At 42.2% G+C, this 25,465-nt stretch overlaps 1 protein-coding gene across 1 annotated transcript in view; it reads left to right on the top strand.

Annotated features, from left to right (window-relative positions):
• Positions 1–25,465, top strand: part of Sh3rf1 (SH3 domain containing ring finger 1) — a 167,405-nt gene that overhangs the window by 89,637 nt on the left and 52,303 nt on the right. Inside the window, exons 3-4 of the mRNA XM_041674767.1 lie at positions 12,939–13,214; positions 14,193–14,288. Of these exons, the coding sequence (XP_041530701.1) occupies positions 12,939–13,214; positions 14,193–14,288 (372 nt within the window). The remainder of the gene's footprint in view (positions 1–12,938; positions 13,215–14,192; positions 14,289–25,465) is intronic.

The following is a 25,465-nucleotide window of genomic DNA, read 5'->3' as shown; positions in this document are numbered from 1 at the left end:
AAAAGCCAGGTGTGATGGGACACACCTGTAATACCAGCACTCAAGAGGCAGAGGCAGGAGGATTCCTGGGGTTTGTTGGTCAGCTAGTCTATCTAACCGCGTTCAGAGAGAGAGCCTTTCTTCAAAAACTAAACTGGAGAAAGACTGCCCTGGGTGCTCCCTCTGGCCATGGACTGTGTCTTCTGCTATTACCGCTGCTCCTGTGATGTGTGACTGTCACATGAGGTTTATATTAAGCGCTTAATAAAAGTAGCCTCAAATGTGCATTTTGTGTGCTTTGCTACATAAAAAGAGATACATACATACATACATACATACATAAGAGCCCAGGCCAGTGGTGCATGCCTGCAATACCAGTGCTCAGGAGACCGAGGCAGGAGGATCACCCGACTGCACTTCATAGTGAGTTTGAAGCTAACCTGGACTACATAGCAAGAAAAAGAGAGAAGGGGAGGAAGACTATGAGAGAAGAGGGAGGGAAGGGAAGAGAGAAGGAAGGAAAAGAGAGAAGGCAGGTGGGAAGTGTTCTGAGTCTCCACTCCTCACTTTGCACCTCATTAATACGTCCAAAGGAAGAAGGAAGGGAGGGAGGGAGAGAAGAGGGGCGAGTCTGGGTGAGGAGGAAGAAAACCATTTACATAAATCATTCATTTTGTTTGGAAACATCTCTAATTCATATCTCCTTGTCTAATTACTTAGAATACAGTGAGATCTGGAGAACAAGCTTAGCCACTAAGCCTTTGCCCCCGTTATTGCACTGTTTCTTTATTCCTCATTTGAGGTGATGCTCATTCTTCAACTGGACTACTTTGTTTGGAGGGACGCTCTGATAAAACATGCAATTCCCTGCTGGTAAGGTGTTCTAATGTGGATTCTAATGTTTCGTTTCAGAGGAAGGAGAGGATAATGGCAGTTAGTGTCTTCAAGTATTTTATTACTACAGAATATTTTTTTGTGTATTCCGGAATATCCGAAAATATTCCAAAGTATTTTTCGAGCATCATTTCTCACAATTGCAGGAGGAGCTCAGCTGGGAGGTTGTTGAGCTACCATCTTGGTTACTCCATTTTGAAAATCAGAATTGCAAAGCTTATGCATATATAGGATTTGGGAGTTGGCTTTTTTTTTTTTGCATGAAGAAATTTAATTGCATTTTAAAGACCTTGGTTCTGTATTGGGGCTTTCATGGGATTGATTTTATTGTCCTTGTAATGAATTTATTTGAAACTAAGATGTTGTTTTTCTAAAGTCATTATTCAGCCTTTGCTCCGCAGCTCCACATTTAATTGACTGCCAGAGCAAGCCTTTGAAGAGCAGGAATGGTGATATATGTGTGCCCCGTGTGACTGTTTCATGGCTTAAGTAGCTGGATAAAAGGCAGTGTGGCTGGCTGGATGATGACAGCACTCCCAGATTTTCCCAATGACGCTGTAGCGGGTTACAATAGGTTTGAAGGATCCAGACTGTCTAGATGTCATGTTTCTGTAAGTTCAATGTCTGTTCTCTTTCTAAGTGTGTCCTTGCCTACCTCCTATACAGCATCCTGTACCTTATTCCTGTGCTTATTGCTTAGATACTTTCTGCTGCTGTGAGGAAACAGCATGGCCCAAAAGACCATCCTCAGGGGAAGCCACGACAGGGCTGAAACAGAGGCCATGGAGGAGCGCTATTTAATGACTTGCTCAGATTACATTTTTATACAGCCCTGGACTATCAGCCTGCCCAGGGATGGAACTATCCCCAGTGGGCTGGGTCCTCCCACACCAATCATTAATCAGGAAAATGCCCCACAGACTTTCTTATGGACTATTCTGATGAGGGCATTTTCTCAATTGAAGTCCCTCTTCCCATATGACTTTAGGTCGTGTCAAGTACAAAACAAACAGTCTAACCATTATACCTATTCTTGAGCCTACCCTTCAAAGAGATATAGGACAAAAATCAATAACTTCTATATAAATAGTTTGATTGCTAAAGAGCTCATAGTATTCCTAGAAACCCCTGCCAGTAGGCAGAGCCAAGCTTGCGAGACACTCCTATTTTCACAAGTCTCCAGCGAAGGAGCTATCATAATCCATTGCAATATTTAACAGCTCTCTGTCAGGAGATTCTCCTATCCATCTTAAATAATGCATGCGTTGGTCTAAGCTGTGTTTTTTCTTCACTATGAACCGGTCTTGCTCTCTTTGTGAGAGACCTTTTCAGAGTGTTGAAAGCTGAGCTCTGAACCCTGCTCTGTTAATGCACCTCAGTTCTGCAGCTTGTCCATCATACCGTATGAAAGTGCGGCCACACTTTATTCATCTTCTCTCCGTCCCCAATGGCCGCACACGTCGTAGTTCTCTCTTCCTTCGTCCGTGAGATTTAGAGGGCATCTTGGGTGGGGGATGGACAGGTTGCCTGGCGCTCAGTGCTCAGTCAGGCTGTAGCCGACTTTCTACATCTCTTCTACCCTGCCTGCGTGGAGAGAGCTTTGCTCTCACAACAATGTCTGTCCTCGCAGGTTTGTCCAAATGCAGCCCGCACGCCACATGCAGTCAAGGAGAAATATGAAAATGGCCTGCCACAAAGTTCTAAGCTTACTTAGAACATTATGAGGTGTGTGTATGTGTGTGAGAACTTGATCATGAAGTTCTCAAACACGAACTTTGAAGGGAACAAGGTCATGGTGCATGTTGCAGTGCCAAAATGTTGGGCATACCCACCTCATCCTTTAGATTTCTTGTTTTCCTAGCTTTGCCATTCTGTTGATGGGCAGTGTAGCTTATTCCCTCAGAAGTTTTGCATGTCCCCCACTGTGTTGATGCATGGTAACATGCCTGGTGTGTTAGGTCATTCTAGAGGTTGTTGTATTTTTAATCTAAGTGCTGCTTCTGAGTTTTATCTCTAATTTTTTTTAATTGGGGTAAAAGTTACATATGAAGCTTGATTCAGAAGTGAACAATTTGTTTCATTTTGATATGTGTTTACCTGGGTAACTCATGTCTCTGCCTGGATGCAGAAAGTCATCTTGAAAATCTTTCCCATCTTGAAAACCTTGCTGCTACACACTTGCCATTTTGCACGGACCTGCAGTTCTGATTTCTGTCACAGTTGGTTTGCCCTGCTTATTTCTGAATGCTGTATCAGCGTGATCTCATGGTCATTATGTGGGATTTCCCCACTGATGTGCAGTGTGTTTGTGAGGCCGCTGGTGGGGGTGCTGGAGGTTGAATTCAGGGCTACAGCATCACCAGTTGCGCCCATAGCCCCATTGATATAGTTGGGTAATGTCCATTGTCTGTTCTCATCCTGATGGGCGTTGGGGTTATTTTTGGTATTTGGTATTTATAAACAGTGCCCCAGTGAGCATTTTTGCACAAGTCTTTGTGTGACCATAATGTTTCTATTCCTTGTTAGTTAATACACAAGAGTGGAATTGCTAGGCCATAGAGTAAATTGTGTATCTTTATAAGAATTTGTCAGTTTCTGTCTCCTGCCTGTTATATTTGGCAGTTCCATTTCCTTCTCTTTTTTTTTTTTTTTGGCATTTTCTCTTGTCAGTCTTTAACTGTTCACTCACGCACTCTTTTATTGTCGTTGACATTGAAGCCCTAGCGAGTGAGCCCAGCGCCTCCCATGCTGGGCAAGTGCTCTATGACTGAGCTGTAGCCCAGTCATCCTTAAATTTCCTTTAGGCTAGTAAATGTGAAATCCTATCTCATTCCAGTGATATTTTGGACGCCATTACTACCCAAGGGGTTGAGTTCTGATCATGGCCATGTAATACAACTTCCTTTTCTGTATTTGAATCTTCAATTTAGAAAAAAAATATATGATTTACTTTTATCATTTTAATTGTACATGTGTATACATGTATCGCATATAGGTATGTGTTCCTATGTATCCACATGTAGGTATATGTGTGTTCCTGTGTATCCGCGTGTAGGTATATGTGTGTTCCTGTGTATCCACATGTAGGTATATGTGTGTTCCTGTGTATCCACGTGTAGGTATATGTGTGTTCCTGTGTATCCACATGTAGGTATATGTGTGTTCCTATGTATTCACGTGTAGGTATGTGCTTCCATGTATCTGCATGTAGATGTATGTTCCTGTGTATCCACATGTAGGCGTGTGTTCCTATGTATTCACATGTAGGTATATGTGTGTTCCTGTGTATCCACGTGTAGGTATATGTGTGTTCCTATGTATTCACGTGTAGGTATATGTGTGTTCCTGTGTATCCACGTGTAGGTATGTGCTCCCGTGTATTTGCATGTGGATATGTGCTCCTGAGTGCAGAGTTACGAAGGCCAGAGGCATGGGATCCCTGGAGTTGGAGTTATAGAGGGTTGTAAGCTGCCTAGTGTGGGTGCTGGGACCCAAACTCTGGGTTCTGCAACAGTGGTGTGAGCTCGTGACGGCTGAAGCATCTCTCCAACCCCCTTTTGCCCCCTTTCTAAAGCAAGTAGCTTGCTTCTGGTTGGTTCATAGGAGTTTTGTGTTTCTGGATTGAGTCTTTTGTTAGATTTTAACATTGAAACTATTTCCCAATATATCACTTACATTTTTATTTCCTTCATTGTCTTTGGATGAACAGAACTATCTAGTTATAAGAAAGTCCAGTTTATGAACGTTTATGGTTAGTTTTATTTTGTGTTTCATCTGGTCCTTTACTAAATCTCAACATATTTTCTGTTTTCCCCCTGGAGAGTTTCTACTTTCACATTTGATTATGGAAGTCGTCTGAAATCAGTTTTTTTTTCATATGGTATGAGATAGGGGTCAAGTCTCGTATCATCTCAATCGTCCCAGCATCTTTTGAAAAGCTTATCTCTTCTGCAGTCAAATCTCCTTGACCCTTTTGTCTGTTGACCGCATATGCTTGGATCTATTGCAATGTTGTTTCAATTGTGAAACTATTTTCCACATTCATTGTTTAAATTAGGTGGGCACACTTTCTCCAGGGTCCTAAAGTGAAACATTGTAACGCATAGGCGCAAATACGAGATTAAGTCATCAGATTTGATTTAGAGTCTTCTAGGGTTTTTACAACAGCCCGGCCAACTCGCACGCCTTCTCCTTGTTCTTTCTTGCCTGGGTTTTTGGGAGGGTGCACAGTTCCTGGTGTGTGGCCACTCCTGCCTGTCTAACCCTCAGCCCTAGCCCAGGTCAGATGCTTACTATGGGGCGGGGGCAGGGAAAGGACAGCTGCTTTACTAGGAACCATTTTGCCTCATGCCTTGAGTCTTCAAGCTAGCGAAGCAATTCACTGCAGGGGATTTTCCGGTGCATTTCCGTGCTTTCTGCAAAAATACTCTCACAGTTATCGAGCACATAGTGAAATAGCAAACGAACGTTCAGGACACCGAGTGACATGAATTTCCTGCATTGTACTTTAGTGACTTACATTCTCAATTGCTGTATCCCCTTAAAGACATTCATAAGATTTGTTTTAGCGTTCTGTCTGTCAGTTGGGTACTCCCCTTAAGGCCATCCAAGAAAAACGTATAAATCAGCCATAGGACTATTTCCTCATAACCGCCGCATGAATTTGTAAGGAAAATATTTGTTTGCTGTGGTTTGCTGCAGAGTGTTGTGCATTTTTCAAATGCCAGCAATTTGCTTCACAGAATGCATCTGACTGTTCATGTTCGGAACGTTTTCTGTGCATGGGTGTGGTTCTGCACATGGACGTGACTGGCAATTAGCAGGATGTTTTCTGTATGCGGACGTGGTTCCGTAGATGGATGTGTCTCTGTACTTGGATGTGGTTCTGGTAGTGGACGTGGTTGCCAATTAGCAGGACTTGTCCTATTTTTCTAGGTCTCTCTGGAACACTTCTGAGGGCCTCGGGTTTCCCAGAGCCCCAGGAGTGGAATGCTTGCTCCTTTTGAGTTCCTATGCTGTTCACACTTTGGAATCCCATGCCTACTGTGTAACATGCACAGAGGATACATGGAAGATAACTTCAAAAGGACAATGTAGCAGTCAGCCCTGGAGACTCATAATTATATGCATGTATGTACCGTACAGTATATCCAAAGCGGGCGAATCTACCTACACAACCGTCTTTTTAGTTACTTTACCTTGAATACAATTTTCTTCCACTTATCCATCGACACGTTAGCACTCAGCCCACTAGGGACAACATTTTTTTTCATTCCAGCAAGAATTTATTCTCAGACACTGAGGTCGGTGCTCAGAGGGTACTGAGAGGGATAATGCAAAGCCCCACAGTGCAGGATGCTCTGGTCTAGGGTTGGGCTTCTACACTGAGTGAGGTACATACAATGACAGTAAGAGTAGGGCAGTCTGGGTACACATAGAGTAGCACCTCAGTCAAATGGAGTGGGAAGAATATTCATAAGGAGACAGAGCCTGTCGACACAACTGAGCCTGGCCTCATTTGTGCCATCGCAAACAACAGAAACAGCCATCCTAGATAGACGAAGAATGCCAGCAAAAGAAACAATGTGTAATTATCAGCTGCAGTTTGTAGGCAGAGCTTTTTTGTCAGGACCTCTGGTCAGCTCTGTCCTGCCAGCTGACTCCCAAGTATCCACACAGAGACTTAATATTAATTATAAATGCGCAGGCAATAGCTTAGGCTTGTTACTAACTAGCTCTTACAACTTAAATTAACCCATATTTTTATCTGTATTTTACCACGTGGCTTGGTACCTTATCTCAGTATGGCATGCACATTTGCTTTCTCTGCATCTGCCTGGAGACTCCTCAGGCTCCGCCCCCTTCTTCCCAGCATCCTCCTCTTAATCTGACTCTCCTGCCCAATCTCTTCCTGCTCAGCTCTAGGCCAATCAGCTCTCTATTAACCAATGAGAGTAATATATGTTTTCACTGTACAAAGATTGTTCCACAGCAGGGTGTAGGCAGTGAAACATGGCTAAGCCCCAGACTGGGCGCAGGAGACCTGGGCTGCTCACAGTAACTCCTGCTGGTAGAGAAATGGCATGTGTGGGTCTGGAGGTGATGACAGCAATGGCTTTGCTTGCTGAGGGTAGAAAAGATGAGGTGGAATGGTCAACCCAAACTCAGGACCATAAAGCCAATGATTTAGAACATCGATTTGATTTAGGAGGCCACTGGGAATCATCTCTATTGTAAAGGCATTGTTGATGTTGATAAGACTGTGTTTCAGGAATTATTCTTGCTACCGTATTCATTTTTGCTGGTTTTGTCTACCTCTTCATCCTAGTTTTTATTTTGTTTTGTTTTGTTTTCCTGTTTCTTAAATATAAGTTTTTTTGCCGAAGTGTTCTGTGATTCACTTCTTCAGTGGGTAAAGGGGCTTTCTGTGTAAGACTGGTGATCTGAGTTCAATCCTCAGCACCCGCGTGGTGGATGGTGAGAACCAACTCCACAAGGTTGTCCTCTGACCTCCTCATGCTTGTTATGGCACATGTGCCCACATGCACTCACACCTGATGAACATGTGCACACATGCATTCACACCCGATGCACATGTGCACACATGCATTCATACCCGATGCACATGTGCACACATGCATTCACACCCGATGCACAGGTGCCCACATGCACTCACACCTGATGCACAGGTGCCCACATGCACTCACACCTGATGCACAGTGCCCACATGTACTCACACCTGATGCACAGGTGCACACATGTACTCACACCTGATGCACAGGTGCACACATGCACTCACACCTGATGCACAGGTGCACACATGTACTCAAACCTGATGCACAGGTGCCCACATGTATTCACACCTGATGCACAGGTACACACATACCCAAATAAATGGCCTTATTTTTAACATTATTTTTTTTAATCCACTGTGCTGCTTGATCTCTGCGTACAGCACCGTCTCTTATTTCTCCCTTCTCCGTTCTTTCTGCAAAGTTTTTGAAGTTGAGCTGGAACCAGGCCAAGTTAAATGCCAATTTAGATATAACTGAATTCACATTTTATAGCCATCCCCGCTGTACGAGCAGCTTTTAGACCTTCTTTTCGGTAGGTCGTTGAATCTGTTTTACTTTATGGGGCAGTAAGAAATGCCTGGAGGCATGTGAATTTAGAGAGGTTGCCGTGCATGTATATCTGGGCATTGGCATTTCGAGTCCAGGAAATAAATTGGCAGTGAGTGTTTTATTTACCTATTGGGCGCTCAGCTGGCTCATCAAGGAGCATTTTGTCAGATATATTGGAAAGTGCTTGGTGGTGCAGAGATGGAAGTAGAAAGCATTTCATCACAAATATTTGTGTGCAGATCACGTGAGGGTTTAAATGCCATCTGCAATAAAACTTGAATGTGTAAATCAGAAGCAAACATTAATTGCAAAGTAAAGTGGGCCCACTGTCCTGCTCTTTTTAACAAGCAAAATAATAATCCAGTATTTATTGGAATTACTGCCGATGAAGAATTATTCTACTGCTTCGCCTGTGTCTGTTGCCAAGGCCTTTGATAAAGCTGGCAGCGTGAGTGACAGCCGCACACCCCAGGTTAGGCTGCGGTGCGGTTTCTCTCTGGCTTTCTCTCTTTCTAAGCCTCCCTTTCATGTGTAGCCAAGTGAAAGTCTCCAAGTGAAATCTAAACCCCGCGGTTCCTCGGGGGCCTTGGCCTGGTGTGAGGATCCAGAGACAAGCAACTGAAGGCACAGAGGGCAGAGGCCGGGGTGATGCCACGACACCCAGACCTTTCGGGGAGATGAATGGGAAGGCCTCGCCTCCCTGGGCTTGGGATGTATTTTACCCAGAAGACTAGTTCCTAGGGTTTTTCAAACCAATTGTTTTGCCTTTTCCCTTCAGATGTTGCAGGAAAATGTGTTCTTTTATTGCTCTTCCAAGTCGTTAAACCATTTATCCTTAATCAGCTGCAGTCTGTATGGGAATAAGTTTTCTAAAGATCACTGAACTTTGCTCGATTTGAAATCAGGGGAGAATTCATTTTCTTTAATGTGGGAAACCTTCTTTTGAGAAACTTGACACAAACTGGCTCCTTTAGTTCCTTCGGATTTAATTGAAAAAAGAACACCATAGAAAAACACAGCCAGATGCACGAATGTCTGCCCGTGGGTTCGGTAGCCATAAGCTTTATGGCTCTTTTCTCTGTGGTTATTGATCACCGAAATAACCGTGGCAGTCAACCTTTAGCAAGTCAGTGTGAATTAATGAAGTTTTGGTTGTGTGGGGGCCAGTAACCCCGGGCTAGCCATAATGCATAGTGCCATCATCGTAATAGGTTTTCCCGTCACTACTTGTTCTATTAAGGATGCTTGATGATTTTAGGAGCACTTAATAGATTCGCTTTGTGGAAAAGTTAATAAGTCCATTAGGCCACCGGGGTGTGGAAATGATCTGTTAAGAAATAAATTCCCTCCATTTCCACATCAGCATCTCACAGAAGCTTTACGGATCTCTTCGAGGAGCAGTTGAAAGTGGTTTCTATACATCTGAATCTTGGTCTGTGGATTTGTCTGGCATGAATCTGGGGTAGAGCCGGCCAACACAGAGCTAATTGAGGTGTGTGTGGTGGAAATTGAGAGAACGGGGCCATGATGGCGAATAGAGTTATTTGTCACCAAGTTCGTAATAGGATTTCCAATTAATTCATGCAGGCCTCCAATGCCTTACATTAGCCCTGTCAAGATGAGCTACGGCCACCTCTAAAATGCCAGCCCCTATTAAACGGTGCATGTCAGTGAATTTGTAATTTCTTCTGTGCCACCAGAAGATGAATGAATTCGTCTCCGAAAACAACCGTGTGCTTCAGAAATGCACATTTCAAAGTTCTTGAGCAGTTCCTGGGAGGAACATTCTTTGTGTTGTCGTACAGTGACTATATATATATATATATATATATATATATACCATATATACACACATACACATATACACACACACATATATACATATACTTATATGTATGAAATGTGATGGCTATGTGTATCCATCCCAAAGCAAAAGGGTTCAACTGCATGAAAACAAATGCATTGTCAAGTGCCCCATTTCACTGGTGACCAGGCTTTGCACACTGATCAATAATGATGGTCGATGATGATGATGATGATGATGATGATGATGATGATGATGATGATAGTTCACAGATGTAGCATTTTAGTTCCTTCTAGGCTATTTTTTATGGGATGTAAATGCATAAACTCACCAAATCCTCACCACAATTCCAGATGACGAAGTCAGGGCACAGGGATGCCGACCTGCCCAAGGTCGCACAGCCAATAAGCAGCCCAGCTGATGGAGTCTGCTACCATCCCCTCTGGTCCCTCACAGTCTCATCAGATGCAAGACTTAGCTCAGTCTCTTGTCGTGTCCCTGCCAGTCCTTTCTATTCCCCCTCCCCAGCAACACTTACTGCTGTGCCGTTTTACATTTGTCTCCTCAGACTTGGCTTTGAGAAGTATTGCTAAGCAGTGGAAAAACAGGCTTTGGAAATACATAATATGAAGAGCATGTGGGAGGAGCCAGAGGGCACAGCAGCAGACGTACTCACAAGGGCACATCAAGGTCAAGTGACAAGAGTTATGCTGTTAGAAGCTAGGTCTCAAGGCAGGATTCAAAAAGGCGCATGAGGGCATCAGTATTTCTAGATGGTTCAGCTCTTGCCTTCCAAGGATGCTGATGTTCAGAGCCCTTTTATTTGGCTTCCGATGGTCCAAGCCAAGGCAAGACGACTGCCGAATAGCATCTTGAAAGAAAGAATTACTATTTACCTTAATTCAAACAGAAATATTTAGCAAAGAGGTTTGGATAGACTGATGATAAAACAAGTTGGGATCTATTATAAAGTTTTGTTTCTGTCAAGGGCATTAAAAGTTGATCTTCTCTGTATATATGAGTGGAGTGTGGAGAACATGAACACATGCACTGCTTTACTTTCTGGGAAAGATTAAACTTAAAACAATCAGCCATGCACAGCTCTGTTTTACATGTAGCTGTCTGATTCCTGCTATGCCGTTTTCTCTTTGACTGCGAGCCTCATCTGCCTGGACCATAGTGTGGCACAGGCATCTGTGCTTCAAGCCCTCGACTGTTGCTCGAAGGGAGCCATTGATCTAAGACTGTTAACAGTGTTGTTCAAGACCCACTGTAAATTTGACCTTATTGGCCTCTTTTGAACCTTACGTTGCTAATGCTCTTCCCGTGCCTGTGTTCCTGCTGGTGTTCCTTGCTAGTATTATTCCCTCTGAGTGGAATGCTTCCCGTTTTCATATTTACCCCTCTACCCCAACTTTGCTTAGCCAACCCCTTAGGTTTCCATGAAGACTTAGGGAAATAGGTCATTTCTCCCATCTGCTAAGTCCCGAGTTCTCTCTTCCCATTACCAGTGGACGTTTCAATCTCCCAATTTACACCACTGGATTGTCATTACTCCACCTGCCCTGTCCCTCAAGGAGGAGAACTCTGCATTATTCCTGTTAAAGACTTTAGCACTAGCACATTGCCTGGTCAAAAGTAAAAGCTTGATGAGTGTGTTCCACATGAATGGATCCATGAATGAAGATATGAGAAGCAGAAGGCTGTAATCTAATTCTGCACATCATTAGGGATGTATTATCCTCTGTGTCAGTGATGGGCAGCGGTGCTCCAGGGAGGCCAGAAAGCTTCAAGTGCTGACTCATGTTCACGGATGGGCATCAAGAGCCACTGGGAAGTGTCACACTGAATTCATTTAACTCATGTTTAAATTGTCTTGAAAGTGCATACCTTTTTTTAGCTTGCCTTTTAAAACTAAATTGCAATGTTTAAAGTCTCATCTCTTCGCTTCTTGGCCTCGCAATTCTATTTAGGCAGGAAGAACATGCTGCATATCTTAAATTGTAAAAACCATGTCTCAAATTGTTGATGATAAAGCCTCAGAGGGCGGTGTTCTAGATTCCTTTCTGTTGTGGTGCCAAAAATTCTGGCCAAAAGCAACAAGTTAAGGTTTTATTTGGCTTACACTCTGGGCAATAGTCAAAGAGAAGTTGAAGCAAAAACCATGGAGAAAAACTGGTGGGTGACTTGCTACCAGGGTCCTCCTTAGCTGGCTTTTTCATACCTCTCAGGACTGTGTTCATGAAATGGTGCTGCCCATAGTGGGCTGACAATCATGTCAATTACAAGTGACAAAAAAAATCCAACGTGGTAACTCTTAGCAATCAGGACAGTCCCTCACAGACAAACCTTAACAATCAGGACAGCCCCACATAGACAAACCTTAACAATCAGGACAGACCCACGCAGACAAACCTTAACAATCAGGACAGACCCACGCAGACAAACCTTAACAATCAGGACAGACCCACACAGACCAACCTCTAGCAGTCAAGACAGTCATCTATGATGCCTACAAACCAATCACATAAAGTTAAGTGTTCAGCTAAGACTTTCTCAGGTGCCTTTGGGCTGTATCAAGTAGTGCTACCTAGTACACTCAGGTTCTGAGAGTCTTAACTGCTGTGTTTCATTCTTGAGCATAGAAAGGTGTTTTAGTAAATACATACTAAGTTCATAAAAGATTAAGACCTGGAGCCACATCAGAAAAATGGTTGCCCCAAATCTAATCTGCTTAAGAGAAGTCATGAACCTGATAGATCGGGTTTTGGTTTAAATTTTTCTTCACCAACCGTGTCATCTAACTTGATGAATAAATCATTGGTGTAAAAACTAAGTTTGGTTTTTACGAATTTTTGAATTTCATACCAGGAAACAGACTTAGACAATAATCCCAGGCAAACAAAACCAAAGCTCCACTATATTAAATTTAGGCATAGAGGCTATCCTGTGAATAACGCAGAAATACCATGCTCTTTGTATTTGTACCGTAGTGAATGCAATTAGGTTTTTATGTAAGGTTTTCTTCTAAGTGCCAAGCTGCTGGATATGATCGTGACTTAAAGTCACAAATGTGATCATCTTTTCGGAGACGCTATGTGACTGCTATCTCACGGAAATTCCTCTCTTTCTTTAAGGGTATACCTCAGTTACCATGTGCCAAAGCACTATATAACTACGAAGGAAAAGAGCCTGGAGACCTGAAGTTCAGCAAAGGCGACATCATCATTTTGCGAAGACAAGTGGATGAGAATTGGTACCACGGCGAAGTCAATGGGGTCCACGGCTTTTTCCCCACCAACTTTGTGCAGATCATCAAACCTTTACCTCAGCCCCCACCTCAGTGCAAAGCACTTTATGACTTTGAGGTGAAAGACAAGGAAGCTGACAAAGACTGCCTTCCCTTTGCAAAGGTAAAGTGTCCACGAGATTGCTTTCAGCTTCCGTGGGTATTCCCACACACCTGGAATATGACTGGTATTTCATCTTGCAAAAAGAGAAAATAGTTTATGTGAACTCTGTCGGTGTGCTCCTAAAGATCCCAGAAAGCCGTCTGCAGGCCGCTAGGAGAGGAATTCTGTGTGTGGATGTCTCTGAAGGATAATCTGGGCTGATGTTCTTTGTAGCCTCGTTCTCCTGTTTAGAGTCAGTTTCTTTCTGAGCCGCTTTAAAAGGGGGCGTGTGTGTGCCACCCGTGGGTGCCAAAGTACAATTCCAGAGAACATATAAAGCATCATTACTTCTTACTTTATATGTAAGTTTCTTTGCTTAAAAGCATACAAGAATATATATACCGAATTGGTAAGACAGTTTGGAATTTTAAGCAGAAAGCCGTGTTTTGGGGAAGTGAAGCAGTAGGAAGTTTGTTTCAGTGATGTCAACTATAGCGAGAAATACCCGAGGACAATTTAAACAGACATCCATCTGAGATGCTAAGGGAATGGCCTTCGAGTTGCAGTTTAGGGTTCTAAAAGGAAGCACCTGGACTCTTGGTAGGCGTTTGCAGTTCTACAGATGTCTAAGAGAACATTAGGTCTTGGCGAGATGGCTCAGTAGGTGAAGGCACTCATTGCTAAGCCTGACCAGTGTTTGCTCACCGGGATCCGCATGGTAGGAAAAGCCACCTTCCCCAAATTGTCCTCTGACCCCCACGTGCACACTACCGCTCATTCCCCACCGCCACTACAAGGGATGTGAAAACAAAATTTAAAAGATATTAGGTTGATCGGTAGTCCTGTGTACTTGATGAAAACATTATATTTTTTGTATTAAAGGCATGTTACAAAATTTTTACTAGCCTACTATTAAGACTTCAGTCCCTTTATTTAGGATGCTAATTAGGTGATAAATTTAATGTGATCAGAGAGACTCATGATTGGTTGTTTCCTCAGGATGACGTCCTGACTGTGATCCGCAGAGTGGATGAGAACTGGGCTGAGGGAATGCTGGCAGATAAAATAGGAATATTCCCGATTTCATATGTTGAGGTAAGCTCATTTGTACAATGTTGAATCATATTCAGCTTACTTAATAAATCTTAATTGTGCAGATTAGGTATTAAGAGATCCTCGTGGCACAGAGAACTTGAAGGCGTAAGTCACAAACAATGCCACACCAATTCGGGGTTATGATTATTAGGGTGATATTTATTTAAAGGGGAAAAAACTTACAGATCACTGTCCCAGGCAACAGCCCTCTTCGCAACCAGGAAAGGAGTCTAGTCGAAGGCGGAGCAGGAAGTGAAGAGAGAGAGAAGAGGGAAGTGGCCGCTTTTTTAAAGGGAGAGAAACCACGCCCCAGTGGGCTGGTACCTCAGCGGTGATAGGCTGGAGGAGTGGGAGGACCTCCCGCAACACCTCCCCCTTTTGTTTAAATAAGAGAGTTCTAAACCTACTATGAAATTATATACAATAAGTACAAATATCCTATTCTAACTAGCTTAGGTCTTGTATAATAACTAACTTGGCCAAGTCATGAGAGAAAGTAACTACATTTATATAGTCTTCAACCCCATCGAAGATCTGAGAAGGGAAATAATGTTACCTGGGTAATTAGGAAGTTCAGTAGAACAACTTCCAAAACATGCAACAAATTACAGAGACAACTAGCTACCTGGGCAATCACCCAAAGTCACATTAGCAGCGTTGAAGCAACCAACTTTGGCTAAGGCCTAACATAACTGACATACCATTTTCTAAGGCAAGCAACTTTTCAAAACTATCTTACCCTGTCTTGGCAGGATATGACAGTCCTGTTTTATCCATTGATGCATGCTCTGTATCTTTGTCAGTTGTTGAGGTATGGGCATTTCTTTGCCCAAACGCCAGTTCTGCCAAAAAGAAAGGCTCCAGGTGGAGTGTCTTTGGTGCTCAACATTCTCTCGGGAATAGAGTGGTGTTGCCAGGAGCAATTGTGTCTCACTACCACAAAACTCTGAGTTAGATTAAAGGCCATTTTCTACAGCTCTTTGAAGAAGTTGAAGATTATCTATCTATACTGAGTATAATCTCTATATATCTAAAGAACCTGATTAGTCTATTATAAATGACAAACTTAGATGACTATTAGTCTATATAATTCTCAATATCTATCTAACTTAAAGACTAAGACAATAAACGACTGTGAAACAAATGAGGACAATGACCTCCAAATATAAACAATGTACAAATATACATTGCAGTAGGCAAATATATATCAATACACAATCATTATATAAGTATCTTAATCAGAGGTAGAAATGTACACTGCAATATGGTAAATATATACAATATATATATATATATATATATATCAATACAATATATGTCAATACATAAAAAAATGTTTTAAACAGAGGTAGAAACATGCATGCGTACAATAGTCAATATAATTTAACTTTGTATCAATATACAAGAATCTATACCAATGTATTTGTCTAAAAACAGTAACTCACAATTACAAATCTATTATCCCATCATCCCTCTTTTTTTTTTTTTTTTCAAAATGATCCCTGAGCGTATAAAATTCCTCCCCCAACCCTCAATCGTATACTAATTATAATCAACCCCTAAATGATGTCCCTAAACCCAAGGGCAAGTTTTACTGGGAAAGGGGACGTCGTCCTCTAGAATTACTTCCAGCTGTCATAGGGGCGACGTTCTTTCTGGGGGATCCTGTGAAAGTGAAATGATGGTTAAATTTCAAGATCAATGTCTTTTAAAATTGCCAATAGTCTCTGAGTATTTTGTGCAGGTCTGGCCAAAATGTTGTATAAGATGTGCACCATTTCAGCTAACCAAGTTGGAACTGTCTTGTGCAGCTGGTACCAAAAGCAGGTCTTGTAGTAGCGCTATCAGTATCATGACGTCATATCAACCAGGTGGAGTTGTTGTTATGGGGCCCCATCTTCTTCCTGGAAACTTCAAATGTCACTTCAGGAAAAACTCATTGTTCATTATGAAAAACTTAAACATTAATCATATAGACATATATAAACATATATATATATTCAATGAAAGACATGATAGATATATTCAATGAAAAGTATGATAGATATGAAGAAAAGCAAAGATGTTTTCTAAACTCATATTTCTTTCTGTCCCATATCATGGCTCTTGACATGAGACAGAAACTCCAGAAACTCTGGGTTTTTCTCTTACTAACAGGCTTGGAATTGGAGAGGGACTGAGCCAAAGTCCAACTTCAAAACCAGCTTTATAAAAATTTAGAAATATGGTTTAATATTACTTACACAATCCATTCAGTTGTCTTCATATTTCCTATTGGGCAGGTATTTTTCCATTTGTCAGTATCCAAACATCCAGGGTCCCTTGAATTTCTCAAAGATGAGTGTTTTCCTGTGGAGATAAGAACAGAACCCTGCCCCCATTCTATATGTTTTTCTTACCACCTGTATGAATATCATCGTTGTGGATGAGTTGTCATTTCTCCTTTCCAAGAGGTTTCTCCTCTTCAAATCGAAACTTTATTAATTTTGATGGTATCCACAATTTTTCTTCTCCTGTGGAAACAAGAGCAAAACCCCTTCCCCAACGTAGCACATCTCCTGGCTTCCACTGAGAGGTCAGCACATCTTTGAAATAAATCGGTTGATTTAGTTCAGCAGACTTTTCCATTATCCAATGTCTTTCTGCTGCTGTCGTTCCTTTCTCATTAGCGTTAAGAAAATTCAAGGTTAATAAAGCATTATGTAATCTATTTCTGGGGGTATTTTCAGTCCCTTTCTGTTTGTTCAGCATATCCTTTATAGTACGATTTGATCTTTCTATAACTGCCTGACCTGTAGGATTATTTGGTATACCTGTAATGTGTTTTATATTATAATAATCAAAAAAGCATTTCATTTTCTTAGATACATATGCTGGACCATTATCTGTCTTTATTTGCGCAGGTATACCCATGATGGCCATAACTTCCAATAAATGTGTGATTACTGAATCAGCCTTTTCTGAGCTCAGGGCAGTAGCCCATTGAAAACCTGAATACGTGTCTATGGTGTGGTGTACATATTTTAATTTACCAAATTCCATAAAGTGGAACACATCCATCTGCCAGATTTCATTTCTCTTAGTACCCTTTGGGTTACTCCCTGCAGGCAACGGTGTTTGATTATAGAAAGAACAAGTAGGGCATCTCTTTATAATGTCCTTAGCTTGTTGCCAAGTAATGGAAAATTCTTTCTTTAGGCCTTTACTATTGACATGATGCTTCTTATGAAATTCCGAGGCCTGCAACACACTTCCAATCAATAATTGATCAATCTCAGCATTGCCTTGGGCTAGAGGACCAGGCAGACCTGTATGGGACCGGATGTGTGTTATGTACATCGGACAAAGCCTGTTCCTGATTATGTCTTGTACCTGGATAAACAATGAAGTCAACTCTGTGTCATCTGGTATAAATTCAGCGGTTTCAATATGCAAGATAACTCTTTCTGCATATTGTGAATCTGTAACTATATTAAGAGGTTCTTTAAAATCCCTTAGCACCATAAGAATGGCATATAATTCTGCCTTCTGGACAGAATTATAAGGGCTTTGTTCCACCTTACTCAATTCATCTGACTTGTAACCTGCTTTCCCTGATTTATTTGCATCAGTATAGAACGTACGGGCTCCAGTTATTGGAGCATCACGTACAATTCTAGGAAGAATCCAAGAAGTTCTTTTTATGAGATTAAGTCTATCACTTTTGGGATAGTTGCTATTAATTTCTCCCAAAAAGTTAGCACAAGCTCTTTGCCACGGTTCATTGTCTTCCCATAACTTTTTTATTTCTTCAGTAGTAAAAGGCACTATAATTTCTGCTGGGTCTATACCTGCTAGTTGACGAAGTCTCAGCTTACCTTTTATAATTAATTCAGAGACCTTTTCCACATAAGTTTTTAATTTTTTACTTGGTTTATTAGGTATAAATATCCACTCTAAAATAATATCTTCCCTCTGCATTAGAATCCCTGTAGGAGAAATTCTGGAAGGCAATATGACTAGGATGCAGCTAAGATTTGGGTTCACCCTATCCACATGTGCCTCCTGTAATTTTTCCTCAATCATTGTCAGTTCCTTTTCTGCTTCAGCTGTCAGTTCTCTTGGACTATTCAAATCTTTATCACCATCTAAGGTTTTGTTTAAATGAACTATTAGATCAGGTGTTATCCCAACAGCTGGTCGTAGACTGGAAATGTCTCCTAACAATCTTTGGAAGTCATTAAGAGTCTTTAACCGGTCTCTCCTAATTTGTGCCTTTTGCGTTTTAATTTTCTCTAACCCTATTCTGTAACCTAGGTAATTAATAGAATTTCCTCTTTGAATCTTTTCAGGGGCAATTTGTAATCCCCACCTAGGCAAGACTTTCTTTACTTCTTCAAACATCCTTTCTAAAGTATCTTTATTTGAATCAGATAATAAGATGTCATCCATGTAATGATAAATGATGGACTTGGGGAATTGTTTACGAATTATTTCCAATGGCTTACTTACAAAATATTGGCACAGTGTAGGACTATTGAGCATACCCTGTGGGAGGACAGTCCACTGATATCTCCTATTAGGCTGAGAATTATTATAAGTAGGCACTGTGAAGGCAAATTTTTCTCTATCCTTTTCTTGTAACGGTATAGTGAAAAAACAATCTTTCAAATCAATAACTATAAGAGGCCATCCTTTTGGTAACAGAGAAGGCAAAGGAATTCCAGATTGTAGTGGGCCCATAGGTTGAATTACTTTGTTGACAGCTCTTAGATCTGTCACCATTCTCCATTTACCAGATTTCTTTTTTACAACAAACACAGGAGAATTCCAAGGGCTGGTTGATTCTTCAATATGGTGAGCATCTAGTTGCTCTTGCACCAGCTGTTCCAATGCCTGTAGTTTATCTTCAGCTAGAGGCCATTGTTTGGTCCATATTGGCTTCTCAGTTAGCCATTTTAAAGGTAGGGCCGTTGGTACCTCTAAAGGTTTGGTATTTGCTGTATGTTCTTGTACAGCCTGAATGGCTGGTGACCTTTTCCCATAATACCTCATCATATCCTTCCCAGAATTATGAGTTCCTGGAAATACAGGAATGTTAATCTGGGTATTCCATTGCTGTAGCAGGTCATGGCCCCATAAATTTATGGCAATATTGGCTATATATGGCCTTAGTCTTCCTATTTGCCCTTCGGGCCCTATGCATTCAACCCATCTTGTGCTTTGTTTTACACGAGATAGGGTTCCAATTCCCAGGAATTGAACATCTACCTCTTGAAGAGGCCAATTCGGATGCCAAGATTCTGGGGTAATGATACTTACATCCGCACCTGTGTCTAATAAGCCTTCAATAAAAGTGCCATTTATACAGACTCTTAGCTTTGGTCTTTGATCATTAATAGAAGTCTGCCAAAATATACGTTTACTCTGTCCTATTGGGTTTTTTGACTCATCCTCCACACGTAATTCTTCATTTAGACCAGTATTACTTTTTACAGCAGAAATTGGAGCTTTTAATTTTCTTGGTGAGGCACGTTCTCCACTGTGACTGGGAATGACTGGGCCACTGTTGGCTTGGGGGCCTGCGAGAGGCCCCCCAAGGAGTTTCCCGATGATATCGGATTGCCCCGTCTGTCTGTTGTTGACCTACATTCGTTGGACCAATGCCTGCCTTTACCGCATCTCCTACATATACCTGAAGGCCGAGGTCTCCTATTTTTGTCATTCCCAGAAGAGATATTATTCCTAGAACTTCTTTGCCTGCAATTCCTTTGCAAATGTCCTAATTTACCACAATTAAAACACCTGGCAGTTTGATGTCTCCTCATTGCTTTGGAAATCGCTTCTCCTACCCAAGATTCATCATTATAGCTAAACGTCTCAACATTCATCGTATGCTGAATCCATTCATCCATAGGTGCTGATCTAGACTTTAAAGGCCCAATTATCTTTTTGCATTCTATGTTTGCATTCTCAAAAGCTAGAGATTCAAGAAGTATTCGTCTAGCTTCTGGGTCTGTTACCCCTATGTCCAGAGCCTTAATTAATCTTTGCAAAAAGTCAATAAAGGGTTCTCTCTGTCCCTGCCTAATTCTGGTATATGATTCAACCCTTTTTGCTGGATCTTGTATCCTATTCCAAGCATTTAAAGCTGCTTGGTGACATAGACACAGTACTTCATCGTCATAAAGAGCTTGGACCTGTGGATCAGCATATTCTCCTGCACCAAGAATTTGATCTTGGGAAACCTCAATACCTTTTGCTCTTCCTTGCTGTTCCATATGTTTGGATTCTTCTCTGAAATAAATTCCAAACATCAAGGAAGGTCCATTATCTAAAACTGCAGACACTAACTGATGGAAATCATGGGGAGTAGCTCTAGCATTAGAAGCCCAAGTCCTTATCATTTCCTTTACATATGCATTGTGCAAGCCAAAATTAACAACAGCTTGCTTAATTTCTTTCAGATCATTCATTGCTATTGGCGTCCATCTAGCTTCTCTGACTCCCTTTGAGCCTTTAGAAGTTGATGCTTTTTCAGAATTAAGTATAGGGTATGTCGCTAGAACCCTGGGTAAGCCAGTTCTAATAGCTGGTGGAGGCCTTGTATCCTGTCCTTGTGCCTCCTTACTCTGTTCACCAGCTGCAATAATTTCCCCAATCTTTTCAAATCTTTTTATCATTGTCTCTCTTAAATCCTGAATCTCCTGACCTGTATATATTTCCAGTGATTTCACTGAGGTATCAATTTTTTGGTCCCCATTCTGCACCTGTGATTCCAAAGCTTTAATTTTTTCCTTCAAAGATAACATGTCCTCCTTAAACTTTTCTTGTATATCATGTAGATTCCCATCTTGGAGGTACATTCTGTCTGTTACCTTATCAAAACTTTGTGATAAAGTCTGAACGTCAAATTCAACAGCCTGAACCCTTTCAGGTAACTTTCTAATACCCTTGGATATGGAATCAATTTTGTCTGTCATAGTATCCACTTGTTCAGATAACCTCTGATTTTCAATAATTTTAATCCTGTCAATTAGTTGTTCATTATTAGTTCGTAAAGATTCTATCATTCTTAGGAGTGCCATATTCTTCTGTTCATTATTAGTACGTAAAGATTCAATCGTTCTTAGGAGTGCCATATTCTTCCTTAATGATAGAATATGGAAAAGAAAACTGAAGGCTAGTAACAAGCAAATTAAGGTATCCCCATAATCATATAAACCTTGTATGATGTAATTCATTGTATTAGTAAATATAAATTTACTAATCCATTGTATTAGTGAAAACAAAGCAGTAAAATTTGCGTTAGAAACAAAAACTGCAATATTACCTATTATCCAGCAGGTGGCGCTGTTGCAGAGTCGCGGTGAAAACATGGTCCTGTTTCAGTGCCTTAGTAGATGTTAAAAACTGGAAAATTCAAGTTTCTCAACAAAATAAATCTAATTAAATCAATTCCTGAGACGGAACAAGTCACCCTGAGGGGTTTCAGCTTTCAGCAACCACGTGCTCTGGTTCGTGCCACTTAAGAGCTGTACTTGCAAGGGAGATTTAAAAATGACTCAGAAAAGAGCAAACCACGCGGCCAGAGACTACGCGGGCCTGTGGAGTTTAAATCCACGTGGGGAGTCCAAGGCCGCTGGCGGCTGAGGAAGGGGAGGGCTCCCGCCAAGCCGAACTAGAGCCCGCCAAGCCCGCGGCCGCCAAGCTGAACTTGCGCCCGCCAAGCCCGCAGCCGCCAAGCCGAACTTGGGGCCGCCAAGCCGAACTCGCGGCTGCGAGTGGGGAAAGGAGAGGTTCTAAAACCAAACGTTGGGCGCCAAAATGAAGGCGTAAGTCACAAACAATGCCACACCAATTCGGGGTTATGATTATTAGGGTGGTATTTATTTAAAGGGGAAAAAACTTACAGATCACTGTCCCAGGCAACAGCCCTCTTCGCAACCAGGAAAGGAGTCTAGTCGCAGGCGGAGCAGGAAGTGAAGAGAGAGAGAAGAGGGAAGTGGCCGCTCTTTTAAAGGGAGAGAAACCACGCCCCAGTGGGCTGGTACCTCAGCGGTGATAGGCTGGAGGAGTGGGAGGACCTCCCGCAACAAGAACTGGCAGTGACTTTTTTTAATTGATATTTTTTGAGGTCTACATTTTTCTCTCCCCTCGCTGCCTCTCCCCTCCCCCCTTTAATCCTCCCCCAAGGTCCCCATGTACCCAATTTACTCAAGAGATCTTGTCTTTTTCTACTTTCTACTTCCCATGTAGATTATATCTATGTCAGTCTCTCTTAGTGTCCTCATCATGGTCTAAGTTCTCTGGGACTGTGGTTTGGCAGTGGCTTTGAAAGGGTGTGTTGTTGGATTAGAAAGACTTTCTTCCTCGTGTCCTTCAATTACTGAAGATCATAAAATGTGGTTTTTTGTCTCACGTTTAGAGGCATTCCTAGGATAGATAAGGGACCACATGCTTACTGTCCATCACCTATATGATCTGGTTTCTGCCTTAAGGAAGGATTGGGAAATTTGTAAAGTCCCCAAGAAACATGAGAAGTTAATATATTCATTTTACTTGTTTACTTATTTCTCCTATTTTTTTTTATCACATCTATTTATTTAAGTGTGTGTGTAAGCAATAGGTCATTGGGAAGCTGTTCCTTTGCACCGTGTGAGACCGAGGGACCAAACTAGAGTTAATCTCAATGGCAAGCACTTTTATCCACCCTTGTTTTCTTAAATTTTTCATAGTCTGCCGCATCATCAGAACGAGAATAGTGATTCCCTTTGATAAAATTCCCTAAGTGAATGGCCCCTTCTCCATCATACACCAAGAACTGCTTAGTCCCCTTTTTCAATAGCTAGCGTTGTTCAGAAAGCCTTTTGATCAAACCTGAGTGAAATCTTTTTAAAGAAGTTGCATACTCATTATTCTAAACAAGATCAAATTTAAAAACCAACGGGGGCGTGCAGAGAGATGGTCCAGCCAGCGCAGTGCTTGCTGCATACGCACGAGGGCCTGAGCTGGATCCCTAACACCCACTTAAAGGAGATGAGCTCAACGATGCACAGCTGTAAGCCCAGCTATCGTGAAGCCTCGGGGTTTGGTGGCGGCCAACCTGGGTTCAGGAAGAAATTCTGTCTTTGTAAGGCAAGGCAGGAATTGACGAGCTACCCAGTGCTGGGGCCTCCATATGGACAAAGGTCCACGTGCACCCATATGCAGACACACACACAAAGTGAACAGGGAACACCCATTACATCATTTGTCCTGAATGGTCAGCTGGTAATGAGTATTTCTTGCTGAAAACAAAATTGAAGGCATTTTTGATGAGTGAAACCACCAAAGCCCAAACAGCCACTCTGAGTTGCCGAGGTCAAGGAAGACTTCTGGAAAGAAGTTGGTGTCTCGCGACGTGTGAGTAGATGTTACCTGAGAGAGATAAGAAGTGCATTTGCTGTAAGCAGAGGAACACCCAGGTGGAGAGGCCGGCATCTGCAGAAGCCAAAAGGCAAGAGAGATCTCAGACTGTTTGGGGGAATTAAAGGCAGCTCTGTTGTCTAAAACATCAAAGTGTCTATCTTGAGCATGTAGAAACAAAACAAAAAAACCCACTATCGCTTTTCCTGCCATCTTTTTATCTGAGACATTTGGGTTGTCAGGAGTCTGAAGGCTAAAATGGCAAACTGCGTCTCTGTAGCCAGCACTCTGTGTCTTCCTGAGGCGGTGAGATTGCCGGGGTTTCCTAAAGCCTCCATGTGTCTGCTGTGCATCTGTGAGAAAATAACCCCAGCTAGCTGCGGCTCTGGAGCGCCGGCCACACATGCAAATGCTCCTCTTGGTGTAGATGTTTTCTCCTGCGTGAGAGCAAGATAGGAAAAAACATATCCTTAACAAGCAACCCTTTCTGTATATTATTTGTGTACATCCTAAGTACAGGTTGTGGGGAAATCCTGGCACCTCCAGGGATTTGAGTAGTTAGGCTAAGGAGTGTGTGCAAGCAGAGCTTAGGAAAGAGCCTGCCCTTACTTGTCAGGTGTTACCACCGTTCATGCTGATGCTTGGTCTGGCATGCGTGAGAGGTAGTACTGTGTGGGTTGGGTTGTTTTTTTGGTGTGGGGGGGGGAGTGATATAGGGCAGGTATAGACTCCTTCAATTGGCATAAAAAGATCCACCCACAGAGAGGCCAGAGTCGCTTACAATCATTGGAGTCGTAGGATTATTTACTCTGACTTAAGTCGGAAAGGTAAATTCCTACACAGGGGGAAAGGGTTTTCATCCTTTGCTCCACCCCCACCCCTCAGTCATGAACATTTTCCTTATTTGAACCAGAACTTTTCTAGTAAGACATGAACCAAATCATCTGTCTGTTGGAGTCTGGGAACAGGCTTTGATGTCTGTCACGTTGTAGCTCTTTGCCGGGAGCAGAGCACCTGGGGCTGAGTGACACCTGGTTGGCAGATGTCAATCACAGCCAGCCCGGACCCAGGCATCTCCGTTAGGGACAATGTCTCAGGACAGTGTCTGATGAGATAAAGCAAAGGAGACAGACAAAATAACGAGGGTTTTCCCTAAATAATGCTTTCTCTTGCTCTGCAAACCTTTCCCATTTAGCCAGCTTGAGAACACAGGGCATGCTCACTTTAAACATGGCTGTACCACAAAAGTTCACTTGTAGATTTTCTTTTAAGGATGGGGGTGGGGTGGGTGGGAAGACGATCTGTCTCTGTAACCCAGGCTGACCTGGAAGTCACCGTGTAATTCAGGCTGACTTTGAACTCACCATCTGCCTGCTTCAACCTCCTAAGGGCTGGATTTATAGGTGTGTATCACCATGCTTAATATTTTTCTTCAACCTTATAAACCGACATATAACCCTTAGTCTGCCAGAGTATAGCAATGGTCAAATAAATAACCATTGTCACCATGCGCAATGACGGGGTAATCTCAGAACTGAATTTGGAGTCTCAGAACCATGTCTTTCCTTGCACAGTCCTGCAAGCAATCATCCTCACCCCAGCCTCATTCCTATCAAAGACTGACTGGAGGACAGAGGATGAAATTCAACAGATAGAGTGCTTACCTAACGTACCTGGGTTTGAGCCCCAGCATGGCATAAAACTACTTAACAGCAGTGTACACATGTCATCTCAGCACCCAGGGAGAGGCAGCAGGAGACCAGAAGTCCAAGTCTGAGGTCAGGTTGGGG

The sequence above is a fragment of the Microtus oregoni genome, unplaced genomic scaffold, assembly GCF_018167655.1.
Source record: "Microtus oregoni isolate MIOR12 unplaced genomic scaffold, Mior012 000025F_ref0000491, whole genome shotgun sequence".
NCBI lineage: Eukaryota > Metazoa > Chordata > Mammalia > Rodentia > Cricetidae > Microtus > Microtus oregoni.
The sequence above is the reverse complement of the archived record's forward strand: the minus strand, read 5'-3'. Positions and strand labels throughout refer to the sequence as shown.